Source organism: Mesoplodon mirus (genome assembly GCF_964341445.2).
Source record: "Mesoplodon mirus genome assembly, chromosome: 19".
NCBI classification, from domain to species: Eukaryota; Metazoa; Chordata; class Mammalia; order Artiodactyla; family Ziphiidae; genus Mesoplodon; species Mesoplodon mirus.
Genome location: NC_138995.1, coordinates 35,710,306 through 35,735,575, shown reverse-complemented (window position 1 = coordinate 35,735,575; position 25,270 = coordinate 35,710,306). Strand labels below are relative to the sequence as shown.

General features: G+C 36.3%; 1 protein-coding gene across 1 annotated transcript in view; it reads left to right on the top strand.

Annotated features, from left to right (window-relative positions):
- Window positions 1–25,270, top strand: part of LONP2 (lon peptidase 2, peroxisomal) — an 87,481-nt gene that overhangs the window by 5,191 nt on the left and 57,020 nt on the right. The window contains exons 2-7 of the mRNA XM_082607020.1: window positions 2,875–3,109; window positions 6,067–6,198; window positions 7,429–7,551; window positions 10,117–10,280; window positions 13,199–13,293; window positions 17,904–18,162. Of these exons, the coding sequence (XP_082463146.1) occupies window positions 2,875–3,109; window positions 6,067–6,198; window positions 7,429–7,551; window positions 10,117–10,280; window positions 13,199–13,293; window positions 17,904–18,162 (1,008 nt within the window). The remainder of the gene's footprint in view (window positions 1–2,874; window positions 3,110–6,066; window positions 6,199–7,428; window positions 7,552–10,116; window positions 10,281–13,198; window positions 13,294–17,903; window positions 18,163–25,270) is intronic.

Sequence of the window (25,270 nt, the reverse complement as noted above, 5' to 3'; positions counted from 1 at the left end):
TCCAAGAAAAATGGAGGGCTTTAAAGTAAAGAAAAAACGAAAGAAAAGAAAAAAGCAAGTGGTTGGCAAATAGACCACAGCTATCCTCATCTTGGAAAACTGCTTTCTGCAGTAGTGCCGCTTTTAGATTTTCCCACCACTGTAGTTTGATGGTTCTCAAAAACTTATATTATCTAAGTTAGTTTCCAAATTATACAGATCTTACCCATCGTTGTCAGACTTTGGGTTAAAATAATATTTTAACAACCCTGAGAGTAGTTCTCAGGAATTTCAGAAATTCTTTGAACTGTAAAATACCACAGTAATTAAGGTGTAGATTTACAGAGCTGCTACCTAAATGGAAAAAGCACTACACATTTGGGCACTAATAAATGCGGATCTGTTGCAAAATCAAATTGTTGCTTTTGGTCGTGCCTAATAAAGTGCATAGTAATAGAAGAACTAGAATATTTTGAAAGATGACTAAGTTGATACAAAGCCTATGTATCACATGGATCATAGTTAGAAGGAAAGTATTAGATTAATTGAATATTTTGTTTACCTATTTTTATATGTAAAACCTAGAACCCAACATGCAATGCAACTTGTCTAAAATAACATTAAACGTCATCTTTCTTTCCAGAGCTTTTACCCCAAATGTCTTTCACTAGGTAGTTTGTTTCTAGCCATCTAATTATTTCACACATCATGTTTTTTTCTTTAAAAAGGGTACATTCTTTTCATGTACCCTTTTATTTTTTTAGGTATGTTGTCAACTATAAGTGATTTAAAGCAAGAAATAATTAACATATTTAAGACCTTTATATATATATATATATATATATTTTTTTTTATTAGGAGGAAAAGCATAGTATAAATCCAACTTAATCTCTTTTCAGTTTGGAACATCTTCCTTTCACAGTTAGGAAAACTGTTTTATTTGCTTTGTTAGAAAACTCACTTTTAGTCTTACCTTTAATCAATGACATACCCCAAATAATTAAATTTGTTGCCTAATCTGGAAGTTTGGATTTGTCTCATCTCTCTCTGGTTTCTCCTTGGCTTCTAGTATGTAAACCCCTTAGGCCAGGAATCCGGTTTCTTGTCTGTTAATGTTTCTTGTATATAGAACTGTAAACTCTTTCTGCATTGTGTAAGCATTGGTGGTTGTCATCTGCAGTGAATTATAGTCTTCGTTGGTCTCTAATCAGTTTAGGTATGGCTAACTTTCAGGCAGTCGGAGTTGGTTTTAAGGGAATGGGAGATAGAACCTACTGTTTGATTAGTGACTGAAGAAAAGCAGCCACAACACAAATAACTCAATAGATGATTGCCAGATCATTTCAGGTTTTTAAAGTACATGATGTTTTTTCTCTCCACCAAATTATCTTCCTAATTTTTTGGTTTAAGTTATTGTTTAAATCAAGTTTTATCCCCTATCCACGTGATATGCCTGGAAGGGTGTTAAGGAAATTATATGCATAGCTCAGAATAAACTGAGTGGTGGTGGGAAGCTAAAGGTACAGATAAGCTACAGAATGAATCATTTACAAGGAGCTAATCAAGAATTAACTGCATATAGAAGTGAGCAAGCTCACTAAAATATGCACATACTGTCTGTGCCATCAGTATGTTTGAGACGGGTAAGTGTCGTATTCCAATGTCACCATTGTCCCAGGGTGTTGAGAGCTCTGGTCACTTTGATTTTAGTTTCTTTTCTGAAATTACAACCTTTCCTATGCCTGAGGGGAGAAAATATAATGGTAGTTTGGGATCTGGAAGTGTCCTCTGAACACTGATCTTTCTATTTTGTATCACTTCAGCTTAGTCTGGATGAAACTTTCTTTCTGTGAATTAGTTTATATGTGACTTGGTCAGAATTGCATGATATGGAGCTAAGACTTAAAGTATAACTTTTTCAGTTAGTGTTAGGTGAGGTGATTACCACTTAAACAGAACTAGGTTTACGTCTTCCTGAGATGTAGGTCTGTGACTAACTCTCCTCAGTCCATGAAAGTGTGGCCTCTGATATTTAGTCCCAGATTTAGAAATTCAAAATTCAAGGACATACATGTTAATTCCCAGATTTGATGGCAGTTTTATAGATTGATTATGTAAAAGACCTGGCTTGGTGTTAGTGGCAAAACTGGTATCTGAAGGCGATTTCTTAGATTGGTTTACATCACGCTGTTTAAATCTGTTTAAAATGCTCATATATATTCTGGTGTAAGATTGCTTCATTCCTAGCTGGCAAAATTAATTTAAGCTATATAAATCTCAACTGCTTTTACTCATGTTTTTACGCTTAAATAATCCAAATGTTTAGGAATTTCTACCTAATTTTTGAATGGCTAATTAGAATGAGATGGCCCCATATCAGATGGTAGGGACTTAAAAGACCGTGTACTGGATGCTAAATTAAATAGAGAAATAATTCATTTGCACTTTAGATGTTCTTTGGTTTTTAATGAATTTCTCAGAAGAGGCAACCCTTTTGAAGTTTCCTTTTTTTAACATCTTTATTGAAGTATAATTGCTTTACAATGTTGTGTTAGTTTCTGCTATACAGCAAAGTGAATCAGCTATATGTATACACATATCCCCATATCCCCTCCCTCTTGTGTCTCCCCCCCACCCTCCCTATCCCACCCCTCTAGGTGGACACAAAGCACCGAGCTGATCTCCCTGCGCTATGCCGCTGCTTCCCGCTAGCTATCAGTTTTATATTTGGTCGTGTATACATGTCGGTTTCACTCTCTCACTTCATCCCAGCTTACCCTTCCCCATCCCTGTGTCCTCAAGTCCATTCTCTACGTCTGCATCTTTATTCTTGAGGTGAGTTTCTCTTCTACCATATTGACCATTTGTAATACTGATGTTCTGTGTGTTTTTCAGGATTGGGACAGCTGCACTGGCGGTCCAGGTTGTGGGCAGTAACTGGCCCAAGCCCCACTATACTTTGCTGATTACGGGCCTGTGCCGTTTCCAGATCGTACAGGTCATAAAAGAGAAGCCATATCCTGTTGCCAAAGTGGAACAGTTGGACTGGCTGGAGGAGTTTCCCAACACCAGTAAGACTAGGGAAGAGCTAGGAGAACTATCGGAACAGTTTTACAAATACGCAGTGCAAGTGAGTTGCTTTTAGTTTTTCCTTAAAACCCTCTTCGGTTTCTTTGTTGCCCTAAGATGTGATGAATTTGTTGAGTGGTGAAGTTTTCCGGCAGTATATGTTTAAATGATTTCGCAATATATTATGGTACATTGATTTCAAACTGCTTTTGTCTGGGATTGTACCTAAATCTTTCTAGGACATACTAGCCAACCCTTCCTAAGCTTATTCCAAAGAGTATTTCTAGAGTTTTCCTTATAATTTCCAGTGTCTCCAAACCAGGTAGTTATTAAACCTAAATAATCTTAAAAATTAAAATACTGTACAGAAGCTATTTGTCACTAGACTGTCTAGGCATCAAATTATATGTTATGTTGGTCCAGAAGTCAGGATCACACTGTGAGTGGTATGGAAGATGAAGCCCGTGGTTTCAAGTATGGCTGAAACCACCTTGATCCTCTAGAATTCTGGGAGGGAAGCACACATTAGGCACGCATAGGCAGGTGTTCATCGCCTATGGTATTTGTACCTGATGTGGCATTTGAAGCCACACATTGCTAGTGTGGTGAACAACAACAGAAAAATAGAAAATTTGGTACTACAGCTGCTGTGGGGGCTGAAAGAGACTTCAGTGTGAGAACCAGAGTAAGTGAATGTGCTATTTAGGAGTGAAGGAAACAGAGGGGAAACGAGAAATTCTCCTCCTGTTCCTGAGTAATCCTCCCTGAGTCTCCGTTCTTCTGTTGGACATAGCTTTATAGCTTCTTTCTCTTGTTCTTTACTTCTCTCCACTATCAATCAACAAAAAAATTTAAATATGTAAAGATTCTGTAATGACATTAAAGGGATTTTTAGAGAGAAGCATCACCATTATTTACTGCCATCATGCATCCAATTTTATTTTTGCTTGTCTTCTGGTCTTGGTTCCTATTCAGTCTTTGTTTTGTTTTCTTATCCATATCTCACTTTCGTATTAAGTACTTTTATGAATTCCATTGAGTTGGGATATCATAATTTTATCATTTCTCTTCGACATTAGGATTGTTTCCAGCTAATGCTTTTCTTCCATCCCCTCGACATCTTCTTCTACAGCCCTCAGCAGTAGACTTCTTCAGGAGCTTTCTGATTCCTTCTAGCTGCTTCTCTTTCTCACCCACCTGTTCACTAATCCTTTCTAAATAAGCTTTGGGTGTGCCTCTCCCCTGAGTAGAAGACTTTAACGGCTCTAGGATAAAGTTCACATTTCTTGGTATAACGTTAAGGCCCTTCGCAACTCTAGTTACTTCCATTTATACCCAGAGTTCTAACCACACTGTATGTCAGAGAGCTTCACATCTTGTTATTTCATGTCTCTGTGATTTTACCTTCTCTTCTCTCTGCTAGGAGTGCTTCTCCTTCTCTGAATTTTCAGATTTGACTTATGCTTTCCCAACTCCTGTAGGCTGTTAGTGCTCCTTTGCATGCGTATCCACAATCGCTCAAACATCCCTTTTAATATAATGCTTGTCACGCTGTATTGAAATTTGTCTTGTAGGTCTCTTTTCCCTACCAAACTTGAATTCATCCCTGCTTTAACCATGTTATACTGAGCACTTTATTGTGTCTGACAGGTAGTTTGTACTCAATAAGTACTTGGAGAATGAGTTTTAACTGTTTCATTTTCTTAGAATGACTTCCTAGGAGAAAGAGTTTTCAAATTTTATTATCTACTTCTCCCACCTGGACAGTGTCATCATAATTATGCTTTAATTCTTTTGACTCTAGGCAGGTAACAGATAGGTTCCAAAGTTACAGTGCTTTTAGAGAGGTTTGATTATTTCTGGCATATGAAATCTCATTAGAGTGACTCTATGAGAATTTGGTACATCATCTGTGTTAGTCAGTATGGTGTTAAGTTAGTTTTGCTGTGTTAAGTACTCCAAAATCTCAGTCACATAGCATGACAAAGGTGTATTTCTCACTCACACTTCATGCCCCAAACCAGCGAGTGTGGTGATCTAGCAATTAGAGTCACCTCGGGACCCCGGTAGGTTGGAGATTCATTTCTAAAGGTGCTTCCGTTATTGCTGAGGAAGGAAAAGGAAATGTGGCAGAGCTCTCAATGGCTTTTGATGCTTCTGCCCAGAAGGAACTGTCACTTCCCCTCATGTTTCATGGTTCAAGGCAGGACCCATAGCCATGTACATCTGTATTCAAAGGTGAGAAAGAGCAGCCCTACCATGAGTTGAAAAGGAAAGGGAAACTCTGTCAGTAGCCCCAGTGACTATCACAGTTACTGAAAGGTTGCCTTGAGCTTAATCTGTCTTAACTCCAGGCTGTACCCTGGAAGTTGTTTTTAAAAAAATCATGCAATCAGTGCTCAGATTCTAGTTAATCCAGTGTTCTACTAAAAAACAGTATTTCAGCTACCGATTGGTTAATATAATAGCATCAACCATGTTAAATTTCCAGAATTTGAAAATGACACTGATTGTGTAAGAGAATGCCTTGGTTCTTAAGAACAAGGGTCATGATGTCTGTGATTTATTGTAAAACATTCAGCAGTAATAGTGTGTGTGTGTGTGTGTGTGTGTGTGTGTGTGTGTGTGTGTGTAGAGTTGGGGAAAGAGAAAGCAGATGTAGCGAAATGTTAACAATTGGTGAATTTAGGGGAAGGAGTTTCTTGTACTATTGGAATTTTTCTATAAATTTTAATTTTTTTCCAAAATAAAATAAAATCACAAATTTACAAAGCCTTTTATAAACATTAGTATTATCCACTTTTTGAGCCATTTTTGCTTTTCATTCTGATTGACATTTTAAAAGTACTTCTCTTTTCCTCTGAGTCCTGTAAAAATGCCGGGACTCTAATAATCAGTGATTTTTCAGAAACAAAGACTTTCTCTGAGGCCAAAACATTAAACCTCTATGACAATTTGATTTTTTAAATTCACAAATAATGCCATATTTCATTAAAAATACTTTTTTTTCCCTTGTAGTTGGTTGAAATGTTGGATATGTCTGTCCCCGCAGTTGCTAAATTGAGACGTCTTTTAGACAGTCTTCCGAGGGAAGCTTTACCAGACATTCTGACATCAATCATCCGAACAAGCAACAAAGAGAAGCTCCAGGTAACAGTGTTCCACTCTGGAATGCCACGTTGCTTTGTCACTTCCTATTGAGATCTAGATAGTGAGTAAGTTTTGACTTTCAGGTAAGATACTGGAGACTCAAAAGTAGTTAAGATGCTTTTATGAGGCTTACGTTGACTTTTAAAGTGATTGCTTTACATTTTTGTTTACTTAGGCAGTTCTTTTATTTGCATTATCAGTACTGGTAGTCTGTCAATTTGTGGAAGAAGTTAAAGCTAGAATAATAAAAAAAAAAGGTAAATATTTAATTTAACTTAAAAATATAAATATGCTCGGTCTCACTGCTTTTTAAAAGTGTGGAGCCACGAACTTTCCCTTGTGTATAGGCCCGCTCTGTTGGAATTCTTCAGGTTTCTTACGTTAACCACCCCTATGATGCGATATTTATGATTTTTTATGATTTTCAGTTTCTGTTTATTTAAAGTGAAATGAGTTTCAAAGATACTTGAAAAATAATCCAAGCGCGGACTCTTAGATTTGAATGTCTTTCCTGCAAACTATAAAGTTTTCTTGCACGCTTATTTTTGTAGTATTTTTAAGCAGTCTGCTTTATTGAATCTTCCTAGAACATTAAAGTTAGTTTTCATTGAAACAACCCTCCTTATTTATTAAATAAATCCCCAGTTTATTTAATACTTCAGTCTAACAATTACACTAGCAAGTGCAACTAATGCAGACAGGCTGGGTTTCAACACAAGAATTCGGTTCAGCTGGTAGGAGCAGAGAAGGCAGGAGCTCTAGAGAGTGACCTGGCTGTAGGCTTAGCAAGGGTGTTTTACTGAAGGACCAGAGAGCATTAGTCACTCAGACAGATCGTTAGTGGAGGTTCGTTAAAAGTGCTCCTAGTCTCTTGTGTATGTAAAAATTTAACATTTTGAACCTAAAGTTTGTATAGACCTAATATGTAGACTGGGCTTTAAGAGAATAATTCCCAGAAAGAGTTGACATCAAATGTGTTTTGTTCTTGCTCTTGGAACAATACATAAGGCTTCATCTTTAAATGGAAACTCAAGGTATTTTTAATCTTGTCTTTTTTAGGATTCTGATATTTGTGTCAGATTACCTTGCTGATAATTTGGTTGTGTTAGCCATAGTGTAGCTGTGAATATTGACAGAATTGTCTTTTCTACTCAATTTAAGTCATGAGTCTTGACTGCCTTGTTTTTGGAGCATGTGTTTCTGAGAGAGAGACGCTATACATTTCCTCAGATTTTAGATGCTGTGAGTCTGGAGGAACGGTTCAAGATGACCATACCACTGCTTGTCAGACAAATCGAAGGCCTGAAATTGCTTCAGAAAACCAGAAAACACAAGCAAGATGATGATAAGCGGGTAAATGCTTCTTTTAATCCATTTCTTCAGGTTCCTAGTTGTTTTTGTGTGATGTGAGATTCAGGGTTTTTTTTTTTTTTTTTTTTTGGAAGAAAAAAAAATGGAATAAATAAAGAAAGGGACAAGAAGAAAACAAGTTCATTCTCTCTTACACTCAACTTACTGATACAATTGAATTTTAGTTTGTTTCCCTCTGCTACTTCTCCATGTCTGGATCTTTTTTTTTTTTCTTCCTTTTAAGCATGTAGACATTTTCTCATTTTTTGTTTTTCTTCTGGTAATCATGGAAAGGGATAGTTTCCTAAGCCATTTTTCTTGCTGCCATACATTGTGTGATGTTTTCAGTATTTTAAAAATTGGCAAATAACCATGATGAGTGTCTTTGAGGATGACTTTTTTTCACTGTACACAGTATTTATTAAGAACATACCACAAAATTATTTCCTAAAAGGACTGTGTCAGTATGTTGTGCCATAATTTGGCTTTCTTAAAAATTTAATTGTTTTTACTTTTTAAAGTTTTTTGGCTGACTTTTTTGTTTTAACTTGTAAACGTTTCAATTTTCATATACAAACTGTTAGTCATTTCCTTTCTTCTAAGCTTAGAGTCCTGTATCCTCCTGGGATTTGATAATATCCACTTTACTTTTAGTTTTCCTTTTGTTGATCTTTAAAAAGTATTTAACTTTTTAACCTATATGTATTTTATTTTGCCCTGTTAATAAGGTAAAGATAGCAGTTATATTTTTTCCCTTTTTATTTGACTTAACACTATTATCAAATAATCCTTCACTTCTCTATTGATTTGTGCATTTGTATGGATGATGCGATCTGTCTGAAGACTACTTTGAGCTGTTGGTTTTACTGTTGTTATGTGTGGGCAGAGTTAGGATCAGGAAAATATATTTGATGTGGACAAGAGTGAAAATGATGGTTCTCAGAAAGCTATTGGAGAACCAGAAGGCTGTTGGAGATTAAGTGGAAGGGTAAGAATAATGTTACACATTTGATGGTCATCAGCACAGAAGCGTTCCTCCATTGAAGAGAAGAAATTATGGAGACAGAAGAGCAGACGTGAAGGATTCCTCCCTGGTGGGACTAAAGAAGGAGCAGGAAAGTAGGCTGAGAATGAGAGAGATGGGAGCAGCTTATCTGGTGGTTGGTGTTCTAGAACGCCATGCCATTGAAAGCAAATGCCAGAAATCTGAATTATTTCTGGCTTGAGATCAGATCAACTCAGTTATTTATTTTGTGCAAAAGGACAAGCCAGTGCATACTCTGCATTGGGAGACAGAAAACTTACAGCTTGCTAGCAACTAATATTACCATTGCTTAAAAAGAAAGTTGCTCCAGAAAATTATCAAGCAAGCAACTGTTACTTGAAAATGTAGGAATCAGAGGACAGTTTTTAGAGTTTGCCTAAAACTGTCTCCTTGCCTATTCCCTGAAGAGTTCAAAGTTCTCTTTTAGCAGCTGGGGAAAAATTGCATAAAAAAGTACTTTTGTCTCAGCAATGAAATAATTGATGTGCTTTTAAAAAATCTCATTTAAATATTTTATTTTTAGTTTTTCATACTTTAAAATATTTTATTAATTTTGTCTGCTAATGACTTATGTGAGAATAAAAGTATGTATTTAATATTTCTGTTTTTATAAAATTACTTTTTTTTTTTACTGTTTTATGTTTTTAACTTTATATATTTGAATGTATTAAATAGGTAATTTCATAGATTAAAAAATAAATTCTGAGACATTTAAATTAAATACCAGTATACCATTTTGCTCCATTAATGGCTAGAGTTGATTCATGATATTAATGAGTTGAGAATTTCAAAAGAGCAGGTAGTTTTAAAATATGACAGAGAGTCATGGAGAAAGAGAACTTAAATAAGACCATTTGACTTGGCAAAGGAGAATGTTGTTGGATTTTAAAGAACAATTTCAGCACAATGGAGACAAAAGCCAAAGTACAAAGTACAAATTACTAAGTAATTGGTAGGGAAGGGGAAGTGGTGGTTAAAGCCTCTTGTTGGAAAAGCAGAACATCACAAGGAAAGTAAAGTATAACTGGAAGGGACCATAGGTAAGATAAAATATTTTGAAAGGAGGAAGACTTTTCTGTGTGTTGATGACAAACAGAATAGAAGCAATGGTGGAAAGGCTGAAGATGTTAGAGAGAAACTTTGTAGTGTAGGGGGCAAAATGGAATTTATTCAGTTGCCAAATGGTAAGTGGTCATGAGTTTATCAAGGAAATAGTGGCTGTAGTAGTAGCTCAAGAAAAGACAATTCTTAGATGTTTTAATTATTTCTAGTAGCCAGTTCCTTGCATTTTTTTTGTTTGTCTCATGCCGGTAGTGTTAGCATATATGGAAGAATCATGTCCACCTTATCTTGGTCTGATTTTTAAATCCTGCTCCCTCCATATGTGCATGTGTGTCCTACTTATTCTGAACTTTAGTTCCTAAAGATTTAGACTCTAACCATAAAAATGTATATGTCTAGCTCGATACTTCGTTTCCAATTTATTTTGACATGTGGTTTTACTTCTCTACTTTATACTTTAGGTTATAGCAATACGCCCTATTAGGAGGATTACACACATCCCAGGTACTTTAGAAGATGAGGATGAGGATGAAGACAATGATGACATTGTCATGCTAGAGAAAAAAATACGGACATCCAGTATGCCAGACCAGGCCCACAAAGTCTGTGTCAAAGAGATAAAAAGGTAAATTGTAGAAGCTGTCCATTCACTAGTATTTTCACTTTGCTTATTAACGTTAAAAATTGTTGCTCATGGAAATGAATCTGCTACTTTGCATTACAAAGCTGAGTCATTTGTTTCATATTCTTTGATCTTTCTCCTTTTCTTATATTTAGTATAGTCATGGACCACTCTATTCATCTTACCTTTCCATTGTCAACTCTTATCTCTTATATTTCTTATCTTTATGGCTTTCCTGATTCTCAGGTTATAGCTGTGATCTGTGGAGTGCTTTTTCCTCTTCATTCCTCCACCAGAATCTGATTCTCAAAATGTTTTTAATACTCCTGAATCAATACCACTTTCACTAGTCTTTTCCTCAAATGCTGAGTATAAATGATACAACTCTTCCACCTACTGTATGCTATCAAGCATGATCACTATTGCAACTGCCTTTTCATAGTCTTTTTTTTTTTAATAGATCTTTACTGGAGTATTATTGCTTCACAATACTGTGTTAGTTTCTGTTGTACAACAAAGTGAATCAGCCATATGCATACATATATCCCCATATTCCCTCCCTCTTGAGCCTCCCTCCCACCCTCCCTATCCCACCCCTCTAGGTCATGGCAAAGCACTGAGCTGATCCCCGTGCTATGCTGCTGCTTCCCACTAGCTAACTATTTTACGTTTGGTAGTGTATATATGTCGATGCTACTCTCACTTCACCCCAGGTTTCCTCTCCCACCCTGTGTCCTCAAGTCCATTCTCTATGTCTACCTCTTTATTCCTGCCCTGCAACTAGGTTCATCAGTACCTTTTTTTTTTTTTTTTTTTAGATTTCATATATATGCGTTAGCATAAGATATTTGTTTTTTCTCTTTCTGACTTACTTCACTCTGTATGATAGACGCTAGGTCCATCCACCTCACTACAAATAACTCAATTTTATTGTTTCTTTTTATGGCTGAGTAATATTCCATTGTATATATGTGCCACATCTTCTTTATCCATTCATCTGTCGATGGACATTTAGGTTGGTTCCATGTCCTGGCTATTGTAAATAGAGCTGCAGTGAACACTGTGGTACATGTGTCTTTTTGAGTTATTGTTTTCTCTGGGTATATGCCCACTAGTGGGATTGCTGGGTCTTATGGTAGTTCTATTTTTAGTTTTTTTAAGGAGCCTCCATACTGTTTTCCATAGTGGCTGTATCAATTTACACTCCCACTAACAGTGCAGAGGGGTTCCCTCTTCTCCACACCCTTTCCAGCATTTATTGTTTCTGGATTTTTTGATGATGGCTATTCTGGCTGGTGTGAGGTGATACCTCATTGTAGTTTTGATTTGCATTTCTCTAATAATTAGTGATGTTGAGCATCTTTTCATGTGCCTCTTGGCCATCTGTGTCTTCTTTGGTAAAATGTCTATTTAGGTCTTCTGCCCATTTTTTAACTGGATTGTTTGTTTTTTTGATATTGAGCTCCATGAGCTGTTTGTAGATTTTGGAGATTAATCCTTTGTTTCATTTGGAAATATTTTCTCCCATTCTGAGGGTTGTCTTTTTGTCTTGTTTATGGTTTCCTTTGCTTGCAAAAGCTTTTTAAGTTTATGTCCCATTTGTTTATTTCTGTTTTTATTTCTGTTACTGTAGGGGGTGGGTCAAAAAAGATCTTGCTGTGGTTTATGTCAAAGAGTGTTTTTCCTATGTTTTCCTCTTAAGAGTTTTATAGTGTATGGTCTTACATTTAAGTCTTTAATCCATTTGAAGTATATTTTTGTGTATGGTGTTAGGTAGTGTTCCTTTTCACAGTCTTAAGACCATATTTTGGGCTTCCCTGGTGGCGCAGTGGTTAAGAATCCACCTGCCATTTCAGGGGACACAGGTTCAAGCCCTGGTCTGGGAAGATCCCACATGCATGGGCAACTAAGCCCGTGTGCCACAACTACTGAGCCTGTGCTCTAGAGCCTGCGAGCCACAACTACTGAAGCCCGTGCGCCTAGAGCCTGTGCTCCGCAACAAGAGAAGCCACCACAGTGAGAAGACCACACACCGCACCACAACAAAGAGTAGCCCCGGCTCGCCACAACTACAGAAAGCCCGCGTGCAGCAATGAAGGCCCAATGCAGCCAAAATAAAAGACCATATTTTGCTTAGAAATAATGTTTATTCAGTTATTGTTTTCTTCCTTAGATTATAAACTCTAGAGGGTAGGGACTGTCACTTTCTCTTTGTACAAGATAATGTACAGGGGAACCTTGGTGACAGAATAGGGTATATGGATTGATTCCATTTTCTGGATAATCTCAGGGTTAAATAGAAAACCAATTTTTCCATTCCATACTTGTAACGTTGTAACTATATTGCATTTTCTTTTATGAGTGAATTGTAATCAACCTAACTGAATGCTCAGTAACTGAAGGTTTGACTTCTGAGATTCACAGTTAAGAGTATAAATGTTGTTGAGGCATATTTTATATTGACTCTGATATTAGTTAATAATGCAGAACATCTGCATTGTGTGCAGAATACCTTATTACGCACTGCATATATTATGGAGGTTGCATTTTTTAAATTAAATATCTGGTGAGCTGACTTCATCTCTGATACAAAACAATATGTAATTACTGTATTATGCATGATTAGGCACTTAAGTAAATCAATGGGTAAGTGTGACTTAGACCCTCCCTGTGAGATACTGATACTGATAAGGCCATACTTCAAGGACAGAATCACATATAGTGTTCCCCACCAGTTTGCAGGTATCTGTCTAAAACAAAATTATCATTTTATTAACTAGATTTTTAAAACCTTTTTCAGATTTGTTTAGCCAAAAATGCATGATATATCTGACCATGAAAGGGAGATATACTTGGTTTTTCTGTTTTACAGAATTTTTCTATGTTCTTGAACAGGTTTGCTATGTATTCTTTCCACACAGGCTCAAAAAAATGCCTCAGTCGATGCCAGAATATGCTCTGACTAGAAATTATTTAGAACTTATGGTGGAACTTCCCTGGAACAAAAGTACAACTGGTGAGCAAACAAAATAACACCTTTTTTTGCAGTCTGATTGTCACTCAGGAAGCTCAAGCAAATTCTGTTGAAATACTCCCCATTGATAATCTTCCTGTTACAGTAGTTCATGATGTAAACTATTTAGAGACTAAACTTGTGTCATTTAGGTTTTAGGATGAAAAGGAAAAGAAGGTGCTTCATGGAAAGTACCTTTCGCCTAATTTTGGAGAAAGTAAGATTTTCTGTAATTGGTGAAATATGTGTTTCTCAATACCGATAGACAATAAACTTTTATATTTATGTGCTCTTTGTCAGGAACATAGGAAAACAAAACAGTTTTGAGGTAGTTGGCAATAAGTGATAACTCAGTACTAGAGACAATAAGTCTTTTATGTTTTCTAAATGAAATAATTACATATAAAGACAGGATAACAGTGGAACAGTTTCACCATTTGGAAGTTCATTTTTCTCCCACTAGAACTTATTTAAAGAGTTTAAATTCTTTTTATCTCTCTATCCTTCAGTAGAATTTTTCTACCTATCAGGAGCATTTTTATACCAGTTTTCTTATGTATTTGTTATGTATTTTCTCTTGGGGTAAGAAATATACTCAATCGTCTTTCAGAATCTTCAGAATCATTTTATTTGCATTCACGTCTGTTATTGGACACTCTTTTGTCAAGTTTACATACAAAGTTTGTTGAGTTCAGCAGGGGGTTGATTGCCTGAACTACTTTTGGCATAAGAATAGCTGTATGGTTGACTTTTGAAAATTGAACAGATATATTATCCTGGCTAATAAAACTCTTACATTTAAAACAATGCTAGAAAAATTTGAAGCATTAGCCCTAAAAAGTACGTTTATGCCCCACATGAGGTATGATATACATACTAGATTTCAGGATGTTGAATTTTTAATATTAAAAAATACTTTCCAAAAAAAAATACTTTTCGGTTAATCTACAGAGGACCATGCTCTCTGGTACTGAGCATTCAAAAAAATTATTTTTGTCTCAAAAGAGGGCCCAGAATGAAGCATATTTGTGTTAAGTTAACTATGCTGGGGCAGTGTTAAGGTTAAAACAACCCTATTTTAATTAGTTATTTTTGATAGGCTCACTTAACACATTAATGTGTGTGGCTAAAATTTTATATAAATGGAATGATGTAGTATGTGCCCCCCCCCTTTTTTTTGGTTCCTTCACTCAGCATAATTATTTTAAAGCTCATCCATGTTACTGCATATATCAGTAATTGGTTTATCCATTTACCTGTTTTTGGACATGTGGGTTGTTTCTAGGTTTTTGGCAACTGTATATAAAGCTGCTATGGACTATGTTGGTAAGTTTATTTCTTAATTTATTTCATGTTTACCTTCATGACAATATTGCCTTCTAGTTGACGGTGTTTTACCAGACAAACTGAAGCTGAATTTCTTGGTTTCATTCTTAATTCAAAATTTTCTAGAAATGCTGTAGTAAGATGAATGCAGGGGAGCATGCATTCCCATTGAATTAGCCCCTAGTTGTCACTTGGTCAGTTTGAGTTCTGATGTCTGTCTGGATCTAGCTGGGCTTTTAGGAAATACATTTTGGTTCAGATAGTCTTCGGTTAACTCCTCACTCTCCAGTGCCTACTTTTAAGTGAAGTGGTCCTATTCTGTGAGATTTGGAGAGGGTCCTGCTCCCTGTTAGTTTAGACCTGGGAAAGAAAGTTACATTTAAACTTTACATGTTTAACTGCTCTGATTTCATTTCATCTGCGTGAAATGAAACATCTTCCATTTTGGTGTGTGTTTGATAGGTATTTATTTGTGTCATTGATGGAGTGGTGGTAATTTCCAGACCCTGTTGTTTTCTCTTTTGACAGTAGGGCTAGTGCACAATGTGAAGCAGCACATCTAGGTAACTTGGTAACACCAAGGGTCTTGTTTTGAAATTTTGCTGTTCTTTTGGTAATACTTTGCTGTGCTTCAGGATTTATTTTAACTAATGACTTAAGAGAAATGCAGGGTGTATTTAGTATAATGGCCTGAGAATATTAAAATTGCAGGTTTTATTATTTGCTATTAGTAGCCTAGTAAATCGCTCTTGGCTTCCTCCCCTCCCCACTTGTCCTATTTGTAAAGTGAAATTAATTAGTAACTAGGAATTTTCATCAGGTTCATACAATGTAATTGTGGAGAGTTGAGGGCAAAATGTTTATTTGAATGCAGAGTGCTAGCTCCTATTCTTCACTGAAATAACCAAGAAAATATGAAAACAAGGCAAAGCTTTTTTTGTTTTTTCTTTACAACTCAGAGAGTTTCTGCTGGATGTGGTCAGCATTAGAGATACATAGCACTCATGTACCCATCACAAAAACACTTCTCATTGTTCATCATTTCAGTGGAGAAGTGAAGATGGGTAAATTGTGGTATAAAAGTAGTCATGTTGAGCTTCTAAACCAGTACTGTATAGACTTAGGTCTAAATAGTTATGAGTAAGATCATCAAACTGTGAAAATGTCTTTCATAATTCTTGAAAAGGGAAGCTTACCTAAGTAGAGATTATCAGAAGCAGAAAGGAAAGCAGAGAGGAACGAGTTGGAGGAAATAAGTTTGTTGATTTTCCATCTTGAATGGAGGGAGCCAGTAGATGCCATTTCAATCTTCTAATTATAAATAGAGAAATATATGTTCATGTAAGTTTTAAATTTTTTATGTTTAATCACAAGTATTATTCGTAATAGGAAACATACATTCTGAATCATTAAAAAGAATGTTCAGAAAAGATACATCCTATATAGAAAAGATATACAACAATACGTAACATGGAAATTATCTTTCCTTAAAAGTTTGAAAGAACTTTTAAAATTGTCTTTATGTGGCATATTAGAAGAAATTCTTTTCACTGTTTTCATTTTTTTCTAAAGTACATAGAATTCCATTCTTAGTTTACTAAATGTTAATTAGGAATGGATGTTGCATATAACAAGTGCCTTTTTAGGTACAAAATGACATTTTGATGGAAAGTGTTTCTCCTTGGACATGATGATATAATAAATACGTTGTTGATAACTGTATATTGAACCATCTTTGCATAACTAAAATAAATCGCACTGGGACTTAGTAGATTACTCTTTGAATAGATTTGATTTACAAGCATTTTAATATTTAGAGCTATGCAAAATGGAATTGGTCTGAAGTGGGTTTTTTTTGTTTGTTTACTATGGTAGGTTTTAGTGTCAGGGTTAGCATCATGAAACAGGAAACTTTCTATATTTCATTTATTCATATATTCATTGGTTGGCTTCTGAAGCCAGGAAAGGGAAAGAAATTTTATTCTTCCCTTTCCAAATCACTCAGCCAGGACTCTGACTAAAATGAATAGTACTATAATTAAATTACATACATTACTGCTTACCTGGGTTTTTGTAGACTAGCTTGGGAACCAAACTACCATTTGAGGCATTTTTTTTTTCTTGTAGGAAAAATGTATAACAGGTTCCAAATAACTGATTGAAAGAGTTGACTTGTGTGTGTTTTTCTCTCTTCCATTTTCTTCCTTCACTGTCAGTATTGTGGCTGTGGATTATCCTCTAGCTGCCACCCAGCTGATGAATTCCTTTTGGCTTCCATGACCTAGTGTTTAATCTGTGATTATTTCAGAGCCTGAAGCACATGAGTAAACCTAATGAAAGCTTGGCTCTAGAAACAGGGCCTAATTCATACATTTCTGGTGAGACTTTAATGGATAGAACTTAGGCAGTTCTTTATGTCTTAATTTTTTTTTGACTTAATTTTTTTTTGGACCCAGCCCTTCTGTTTTAGAAGATTAGCTGAAGGAAATAATTACAGATACATGTAGAGATTTAGTTACAAGGATGCACAGTGAAGCATGCTTTATAGCTATAAAGATTTGTGGATAACCGAAATGCTCAGCAATAGGGAATTAGTTAAATGAGTGTGGATAATTAAATAATGGAATAATATGTACCCACTAAACTGTTACTGAACAATACATTTGACACTGAAAGATGTCTGTAACATATTAAGTGAAAAAACATTTTACAAAACTTGAAAACCCATATAATCTTAGTTTGAAAAATAGGTATGTAAGCATGTGTGCACGCAAACACACACACACACACACTCACACCCCCTCACACACAGAATCTGGAATAATACGTTCTGAAGTGAAGGTAGTGATGTTCTCTAGGGGAGAAATGAAATTATGGGTGACTATTTCCTTCTTTTTTTATTAGTGTCATAGGGTTTTCTGGAATGAGCATATATAACTAATTGTAATAAGAAAAAAACACTTAAAAAAAAAGAACACATGCCAGCACATATGTAGAAATTTTGTCTCCATAGAAATAATGTGTATCTAGAAAATCATTCCAAATGAAATGAGTATTAACTCCTTGAGTTTTTAATTATATAGTGTCTACTATTTCTGAAAGTACTAAATCTTTTTAAGCAAGAAAACCAAGTCCGGGTCTCCCTGAAGACTCATTTAGAACAAACCAAGCCTGTTCTTGTCACATCTTTTTTCAAAAAACTATTTTGACTCTTACCAGCCTGGAAAGGAGTTCTCCCACTGAAAAATTCCACATGCTCAGATTGTTTCTGTTGGGTTGCTTGACAGACCGTCTGGACATTCGAGCAGCTCGGATTCTTCTGGATAATGACCATTATGCCATGGAAAAATTGAAGAAAAGAGTGCTGGAATACTTGGCTGTCAGACAGCTGAAAAACAACCTGAAGGGCCCCATTCTGTGCTTTGTCGGCCCTCCTGGCGTTGGTAAAACAAGCGTGGGAAGATCAGTGGCCAAGACTCTGGGCCGAGAGTTCCACAGGATCGCACTTGGAGGCGTGTGTGATCAGTCTGACATTCGAGGACATAGGTAGAACACTTCTCGGTTTAATCTCTGATTTCCTTCCTTTTCATTTGTCTAGAGCCCCCCCCCCCAACCAAAAGCCAAGGCATAATGTATATCTTTTTCTTAAAGGGCTCTTTGTGTTACCTTGAATGGAAAGGACATTTATGGTACTTACCTGCTAGCCTAAAGCCTCTACCGTCAGGGTATACCCAAACTAACCTTGATGTCTGTGTGACGGTGCATGGGGTGGGGGTGGTGTCTGTGCCTCAGCTTTCCTGGAATCTCATTTGAATGCAATTATAAATTAGTTATAATTAAATATTATATTTTTAATATTCATTTTGGCCCAATAGCATTTCATAAGTAATGACCCATAACTTTTAGAGTTTAAGGAATAAGTGCAATAGCAGGCAAGTAGGAGGAGGGAAGAAATCTTTGATAACAAATTTATTATGTTTGCATTTTAAACTTTCTTTCAAGGAGGCTGGTTTGCAGTGTGAGTATGAATAATAAGGAGAAAAGATAATTAAGGCTTTGCATTTTTGACACCCTTTCTATAAAAATACACTAAACTGTAAGAACTGTGTCTCTGATTAACCTGACATTATTAGAATGAGATTTGCATGTTATGTTCATTGTTTTGTTCTCAGTGGCTCATATCGGAAGATGCTTTGGGAAAGCATGAACCTCTGTTTCATAGTTGCAAGTTGTGAGAAAACATACCTATAGCTTATGTGTTAAGGAACATTTAAAAATGTAGAACATTTAGAAATGTAGAAATTATGAACTGCTTAAAAGAATATGATGTTGTATACCTCAGACTAATATAATGTAATAGGTCAGTTATATCTCAGTTAAGACAATTTTTTAAAAGAAGGCATGTAACTTTGAGTAGAAGTAATTAAACTGAAGATAAAACTTCTAACCTCAAGATCATAAACTCGATCTTAAAGTTGTAAAAGCATTGCAGGTTATAAGTGGGGGCTTTGGCAGGCATGCCAGTGCAAGCAGTGAACAACTGCCAGTGGCCAAGGGTAATTTAAATGCATATTTACAGTTTGGTGAATATGGATTAAACTTGGATTGTGGGGAAAAGAAAAGAATACAATGCTTTTAAAACATCTTATTTTCCATTTGCTTTATTCATGGGATCCTTAGGCAGGGATGGGAAACTATTTCAGAAACTTTTTCATGAAAAATGGTTCTTTTTATTCTCTTTTATTTGCTTATTTACACTTCTTACGCATTGAAGAAAAAGTATTCCAAGATTTTAGTAAATAAGCAATGAGGACTGCAAATTAGGTCAGGGAATTGATTTGGGTCTGTCTTTCTGGCAATTTCAAATCATGTTTTTGTTGCCTAGACTTTCTTATTCTCACATGTGCCACTAGAGGCTGTAGTTTGCTTTTGTAAAGAAATTGGCACCATGGACCAATCCTGGAGAAGCTAGATCTAGGGCCTAAATCTTCTGATTTATGTTACAGAGCTTTAGGGAGGTGTTCTCCATGCAAGAGACTTGATTCCTGCACTCAGAGTTGTCTTAGTTTATTTCTTCCTTTTATTATCTGTGGCACAGTATTGTGTGATATTTGATAGAATTTAGAGAGTGAGTTTGTGGAGTTACTGTCATGTGAAATTAATGTCATGGGCACATGACATGTAGGTATTTGTCCTTATTTCTTCCTACATTGGTATTGATTATTCAGTAAGGCTTGGAGAGTGCTTAGTGCCCAGCACACACTGAGCATTCAATAAAAATGAACTTTCATTATTATTTTAATTCTCAGTTCTCAGGAGGACAAGTTTAGATTTATAAGCTTCAATATGACTTTTTATAAAATTCAATCTGATTCTTAAATTGTACCTAAAATATCCTGTTTGGGGCATTATTATTTAATTTATGTGGCAGAATTGTGGAAAATGTATTTTTATGATGCCTGCTGGTAGGCAGTATGTAATGTCATAATCCCCACCACTTCTTATGAGCATTGTTGGGTTTAAACAGATCTCTGTTTTCAACCTTTACTGAAACTGATAGACCTAAAATTTGTTCTCTTTTTTCAAGGGAGTATCCTTTCCTGTGTGTGACTATTGTTAAGAGGATTGAACCTAAAGAAAATGAGAATTTATTTTCTTTGAGTCTTTTGTGAAAGGAGCTTGTGTATTTGCCTAAAATATGTGTAAATATAAGCTTTTTAGAAATGTGTGGTGCGAATTGAGGTTATGATTGTTGCCAAATAAAAGGTTTGTAGGTTTGTCTATGACTCATACTACTAAGCCTGATTTTTGATACACCTTGCTGGTAAGCATGTACTCACTAGCCATCCCTGTACCAGATGTTTCACTAAACACTATAGCCATCTGCCCTTGTGCTATTAGGGACTTATTACCCAGCTACCCACTAAATTATCAAAACCTGGTGAAAATTTCTGTTTGAAAACCTGTTTGGAAGCATGTGGAGTGTGGGGTGTGGTGGTTAAGGGGAGGGGGTTGAGAGCAGCGTATGCGCTTGTGTCAGAGTTGCGGGTTGGAGGAGGTGACAGGAGGGGAGAGAATGGAGAGGATTATAGCACAGCCACAGGGTGGAGTGTGTGGGCATTTGGGAACACCCAGGTCTTGGCATTTAAGTACCGGTCACATGCTCACAAGTAGAGTTCATGCAGAGTTTTGTTTTTCCGCAGCCTGTGAGTAGGCACCACTGTTCTGCAGCCTTAAAATAGCCAAGGAAAAACAGAGCTGCCTTCTGTTATCTTCCTTGCTTATTCTCTTGATTCTGTCACTCACTTTCCCCATTTTCCCACGCATGGAGCTCCAGCCTTTTGGTAGAAGTACCTGTTTATGTGGAGGAAGGTGCTAATAAGTTAGGAATTTATTTTAAAAACAACCTAAGATATGTCTTTTAGAGTTAAAACGATAATGAGGTGAAAGATGGGGAAGAAAAAAAAAGACTTGGTTTACATTTAGACCTTAAACTGGGAAAATATAGTGAACTGACTGAATATTGGCCCATTGTTTTGGTTCATATTATTTTGAGTGGATTAGAGGAAGAATAGTCATGTTTATGCTCCATATTAAGTAATGCATTTTTTTCAGTTTAACGTTTCTCATTATCTCCATTGGGATTTTTCGTCTACTTTTATAAGCCATAGAACCTCTGTTCCCATCTATCAGTTTTTACGACTTACATTTTTATATTTAAATATTGTATTTAAATAATTTAGATCAGTTCGCAGACATTAAGTATAAAGTGACTTCTTTTAGGATGAAGTTTTATGAAATCATGTTTCTATAACGATCTTTTTTCATTAGCTGTTCCTCAGTGAAATATACTACTGTTGCGATATTTCTCAAGTTATTGTTGTGAGTAACTGGAAGTCACTGACCAGCTGTTTGTTCAGATGATAAAGTTCTATCGTTGTAAGGAATCCTTGGCTCAATTCTTAAACAAGATGAGAAGAAAAATGAACTTTTCTTTCCACGTTGATACATTTTCATATGTAACCTGAAATAATGATGTTTTAAATAAATTTGCTGTTTCGTTATTAGTCTCTACAAGGGAAAAATACCTGAAGCACCAAGCCTTTAAAATATTTTTAGCATGGTATGCCAGACATGTTACGGTTTGCTGCTCACTAGCCTCCTTTATAACCTATATTTGTATGCAGCTCTTCTTTTTTTTTTTTTGCGGTACACGGGCCTCTCACTGTTGTGGCCTCTCCCGTCACAGAGCACAGGCTCCGAACGCGCAGGCTCAGCGGCCATGGCTCACAGGCTCAGCCGCTCCGCGGCATGTGGGATCTTCCCGGACCGGGGCACGAACCTGCGTCCCCTGCATCGGCAGGCGGACTCTCAACCACTGTGCCACCACGGAAGCCCTGCAGCTCTTCTTTGCCTCCGAAAAACTTTCAGGTTATCTTGAGGCCCCAGCCCAAGGCTTCCTCTATTAAGATAAGTGCAGTCAGTGATGATCCTATTCTCCTCTGAACTGACTACTTACTGTCTATTGTGCTCTTCAGTGATCAAATAATACAGGCCTCTGGCATTTCTAATATATTCCTATAGAGGTGAATCAAAGATATATGAAAAGTAGGAGCTATGTAGGGTAGGCGTTTTCACATATCTTATACTCCTCTGTATCAGTCTGTGCTGCCAAGCCCAGTGCCAAACGTGGTAAGTGCTCTCTAAGTGCTGCCTGAGTTCAAGTAAGATTAAAACATGTTGGAAGTCATGCAGTCCTTTAGATGAGCACATCCATGCAAATGATTTAGGAATGACTGCTGTAAGAACAATTTGATTTGTTTAGACATGCTATGTTAAAGACTATTTTTAGTTCCTTAAAGACTGTTTTTCTTTTTTAAAAAGAAATCATTAGGATCTCTTTTAGGTTTATTATTTGCCAACTTGAGATATATATATATATACACCCTTGGTAGAAAATTAGAAAAATAAAAGGAAAAAAATCCTCATGTTTTTCTACCATACAAAGGTAAATCACCTTTAACACTTTATTTCCTGCCCAACTTTCATTGGGCAGCTTTTGCCATTTTTTTTAAAGCAACAGAATTATCCTACCCTTTCCACTTAACATTATAACATAAACTTTTTATATTACAAATTGTTTGTAAATATCACTTTAATAGTTTGTGTTATAGCCCATAAGAGGAGCTTAATTGGATAGGCATGAAAAAATTGATGGTAAATGCCTGCTTTTCTCCCTGTCTACATACTGGAAAAGAGGTGAGTAAAACACCCCTTATTCCTGACATTTATCATGATATCCTAGGCAGTGACAGAATGACCAGCTTCTTGGATTACATTAGATTTGAATATATCTAGGGATGATGCAGAGTAGTAAAACAGCTGGTTACCATGGAGCTGTAAATAGATGATATTGTAATTTTGTGTAGTTGTTTTTTGAAGTATAACACAGACTACTTTTTGGAAAATTAAAAACGCTGATCTTGTAAATTAAAATTTTGAACTGTGTAGACACTTTTGTTTTTGTGTATCTTATACACTAGTTGAATTGTCCTGATAAACTTGTGAACTGCCTGTAATAATTATACCTATGAATCCATATGTTTTTTAGTTCACTTGTGTACTTTAAGAAAAACTCCTTAGGTAATTATGTATTCAGGCTGAATAATAAGTAATTAAAATGATACATTCTTTGCAAACTTTCCTATATTGTGCTACATTGCTTTCTAGATATTGTATCACAAGGAAGAACATAGAAAAGACAGTATTTTGCCCTCAAAAGAGTTATAGTTTGTAAAAGAATACTAGTTTCATTTATTTCCTACTTAATGTAGTTTCTCAGTAGGATATTTTGGTATGCTAATTTGTTTTTTTAAATGTTTGTTTAGTGATGTTGAAAGAACATTTTTCATTTGTGTGTTGCTACATTTTTCACGGTCTGATTCATATTCCAAAGGTTTATTCAAAGTTTATTCTTACGCATACTTTGTGGCAAAAGACAAGCACATTATAGCTATTTTCAGTAGCTTACAGGCTCTGATAATAGTTGTCTTGGTTTGACATCTAGACTAGTGGTACACATTTGAGGATGTCACCTGTGATTAAGGAACTCTAGGGGCATTGAGCATGCTTGGTGCTGTTGTAACTGAGCAAAGGGCTCCTGTGCTCACAGCATAGAAAGCCAAACTCTGACAGTGGGTTTGTGGCAAAGGAAGGGTTTATTGCAGGGCGCCAAGCAAACGCGTGGGAGACAAACCCCAGATCCAATTCCAGTTGATCTTTGAATGAGGGGTTTTTTAAAAGGCAAAGAACAAAAAGGCTGGGGTTAATTATCATCTTGTGACATTTCCTAATCATAGTTTCAGGAGTCAGGATGTCTCTGGTTTACAATTCTCTGGCCAGGTAGTCTGTGGCTCATCTTGCCCTGGAGAAATAACCTGAGTTTGTTTGTTAATGATAAGATCTATAACAGTGATTTTAGTACATTAACAATGTTATTGGCAACAGCAATTTCAGTCATCTGACTCTGGTTGACCATTGTTGGCAGGATTGAGGTCAGAGGGGGTAAGACAAGGAGTAAGTTTTGGATAGAGAGGTTAATCATAAACTCGGTAAGAGAGCTTGGTTTGGGGGGCTTGGTTTCACTATGAAAAGACATTTATAAGAGTTGCTTCTGGAACTTACCGGTGGCACAGTAGTTAAGAATCTGTCTACCAATGCAGGGGACACGGGTTCGAGCCCTGGTCTGGGAAGATACCACATGCCGCGGAGCAACTAAGCCCGCGCCACGCCACAACTACTGAGCTACTGAAGCCCGCGTGCCTAGAGCCCATGCTCCGCAAAATGAGAAGCCCATGCACCGCAACGCTGTGTGCGCAGCAACAAAGATCCAACACAGCCAAAAAAAAAAAAAAAAAAAAAAAAATTAATTAAAAAACAAAGAGTTGCTTCCATGAGACAGAGATTGAAATGGGACCCAAATTTGGGTGTACTGATTTCTGCTTTTGTATTTTTTCTAGGAAATTAGGAGTTGACTTTAAGTAGCTATTACTAATAACAATTACAGTTAACATCTTTTGAAAGCTTACCATGTGCCACATACTGTGCTTTGTGCTTTACCTATTATGTTCTCTTGTGATCTCATAATCCATCAGGTTGGCACTGTTATTATCCCCATTTTAGCAGATGAGGAAACTGAGGCTTGGGTCATGTTATTTATGCAAAGCAGTACTCAGAGACTATATGACCTTAACAATGGTGATAGAAAGATACTTTGGGTGCTATCATTGTTGATCTGTTGTCCTTAAACAAATAGGAGAAACAAACTTTTGTTTGGGGAACAATCTTACAACTCTATATGCAGCGTCTAACCTGTATTTAGACCCACTTTCTGTCATCAGAATGGTCACTGGCTCTTTAGAGGAGGCGATATGCTTGGTACCCATGGATAAAACCTAGGTTGTAAGTATGAATCAGGCAAATTGTAGGGCCAGTAAATGTTGCAGACATTACATTATTGGAAAGATCACTTTGTGAGGGGTGGTCAGGAAAAGTTTGGTACAATTTCTGGGATTTACCTAGGTGGGGAGAGTATTAAGGGCAGCAAGGCACCATATTAACAAAGGTAAAAAAGCTTAAGGGCTATTAATAGGAC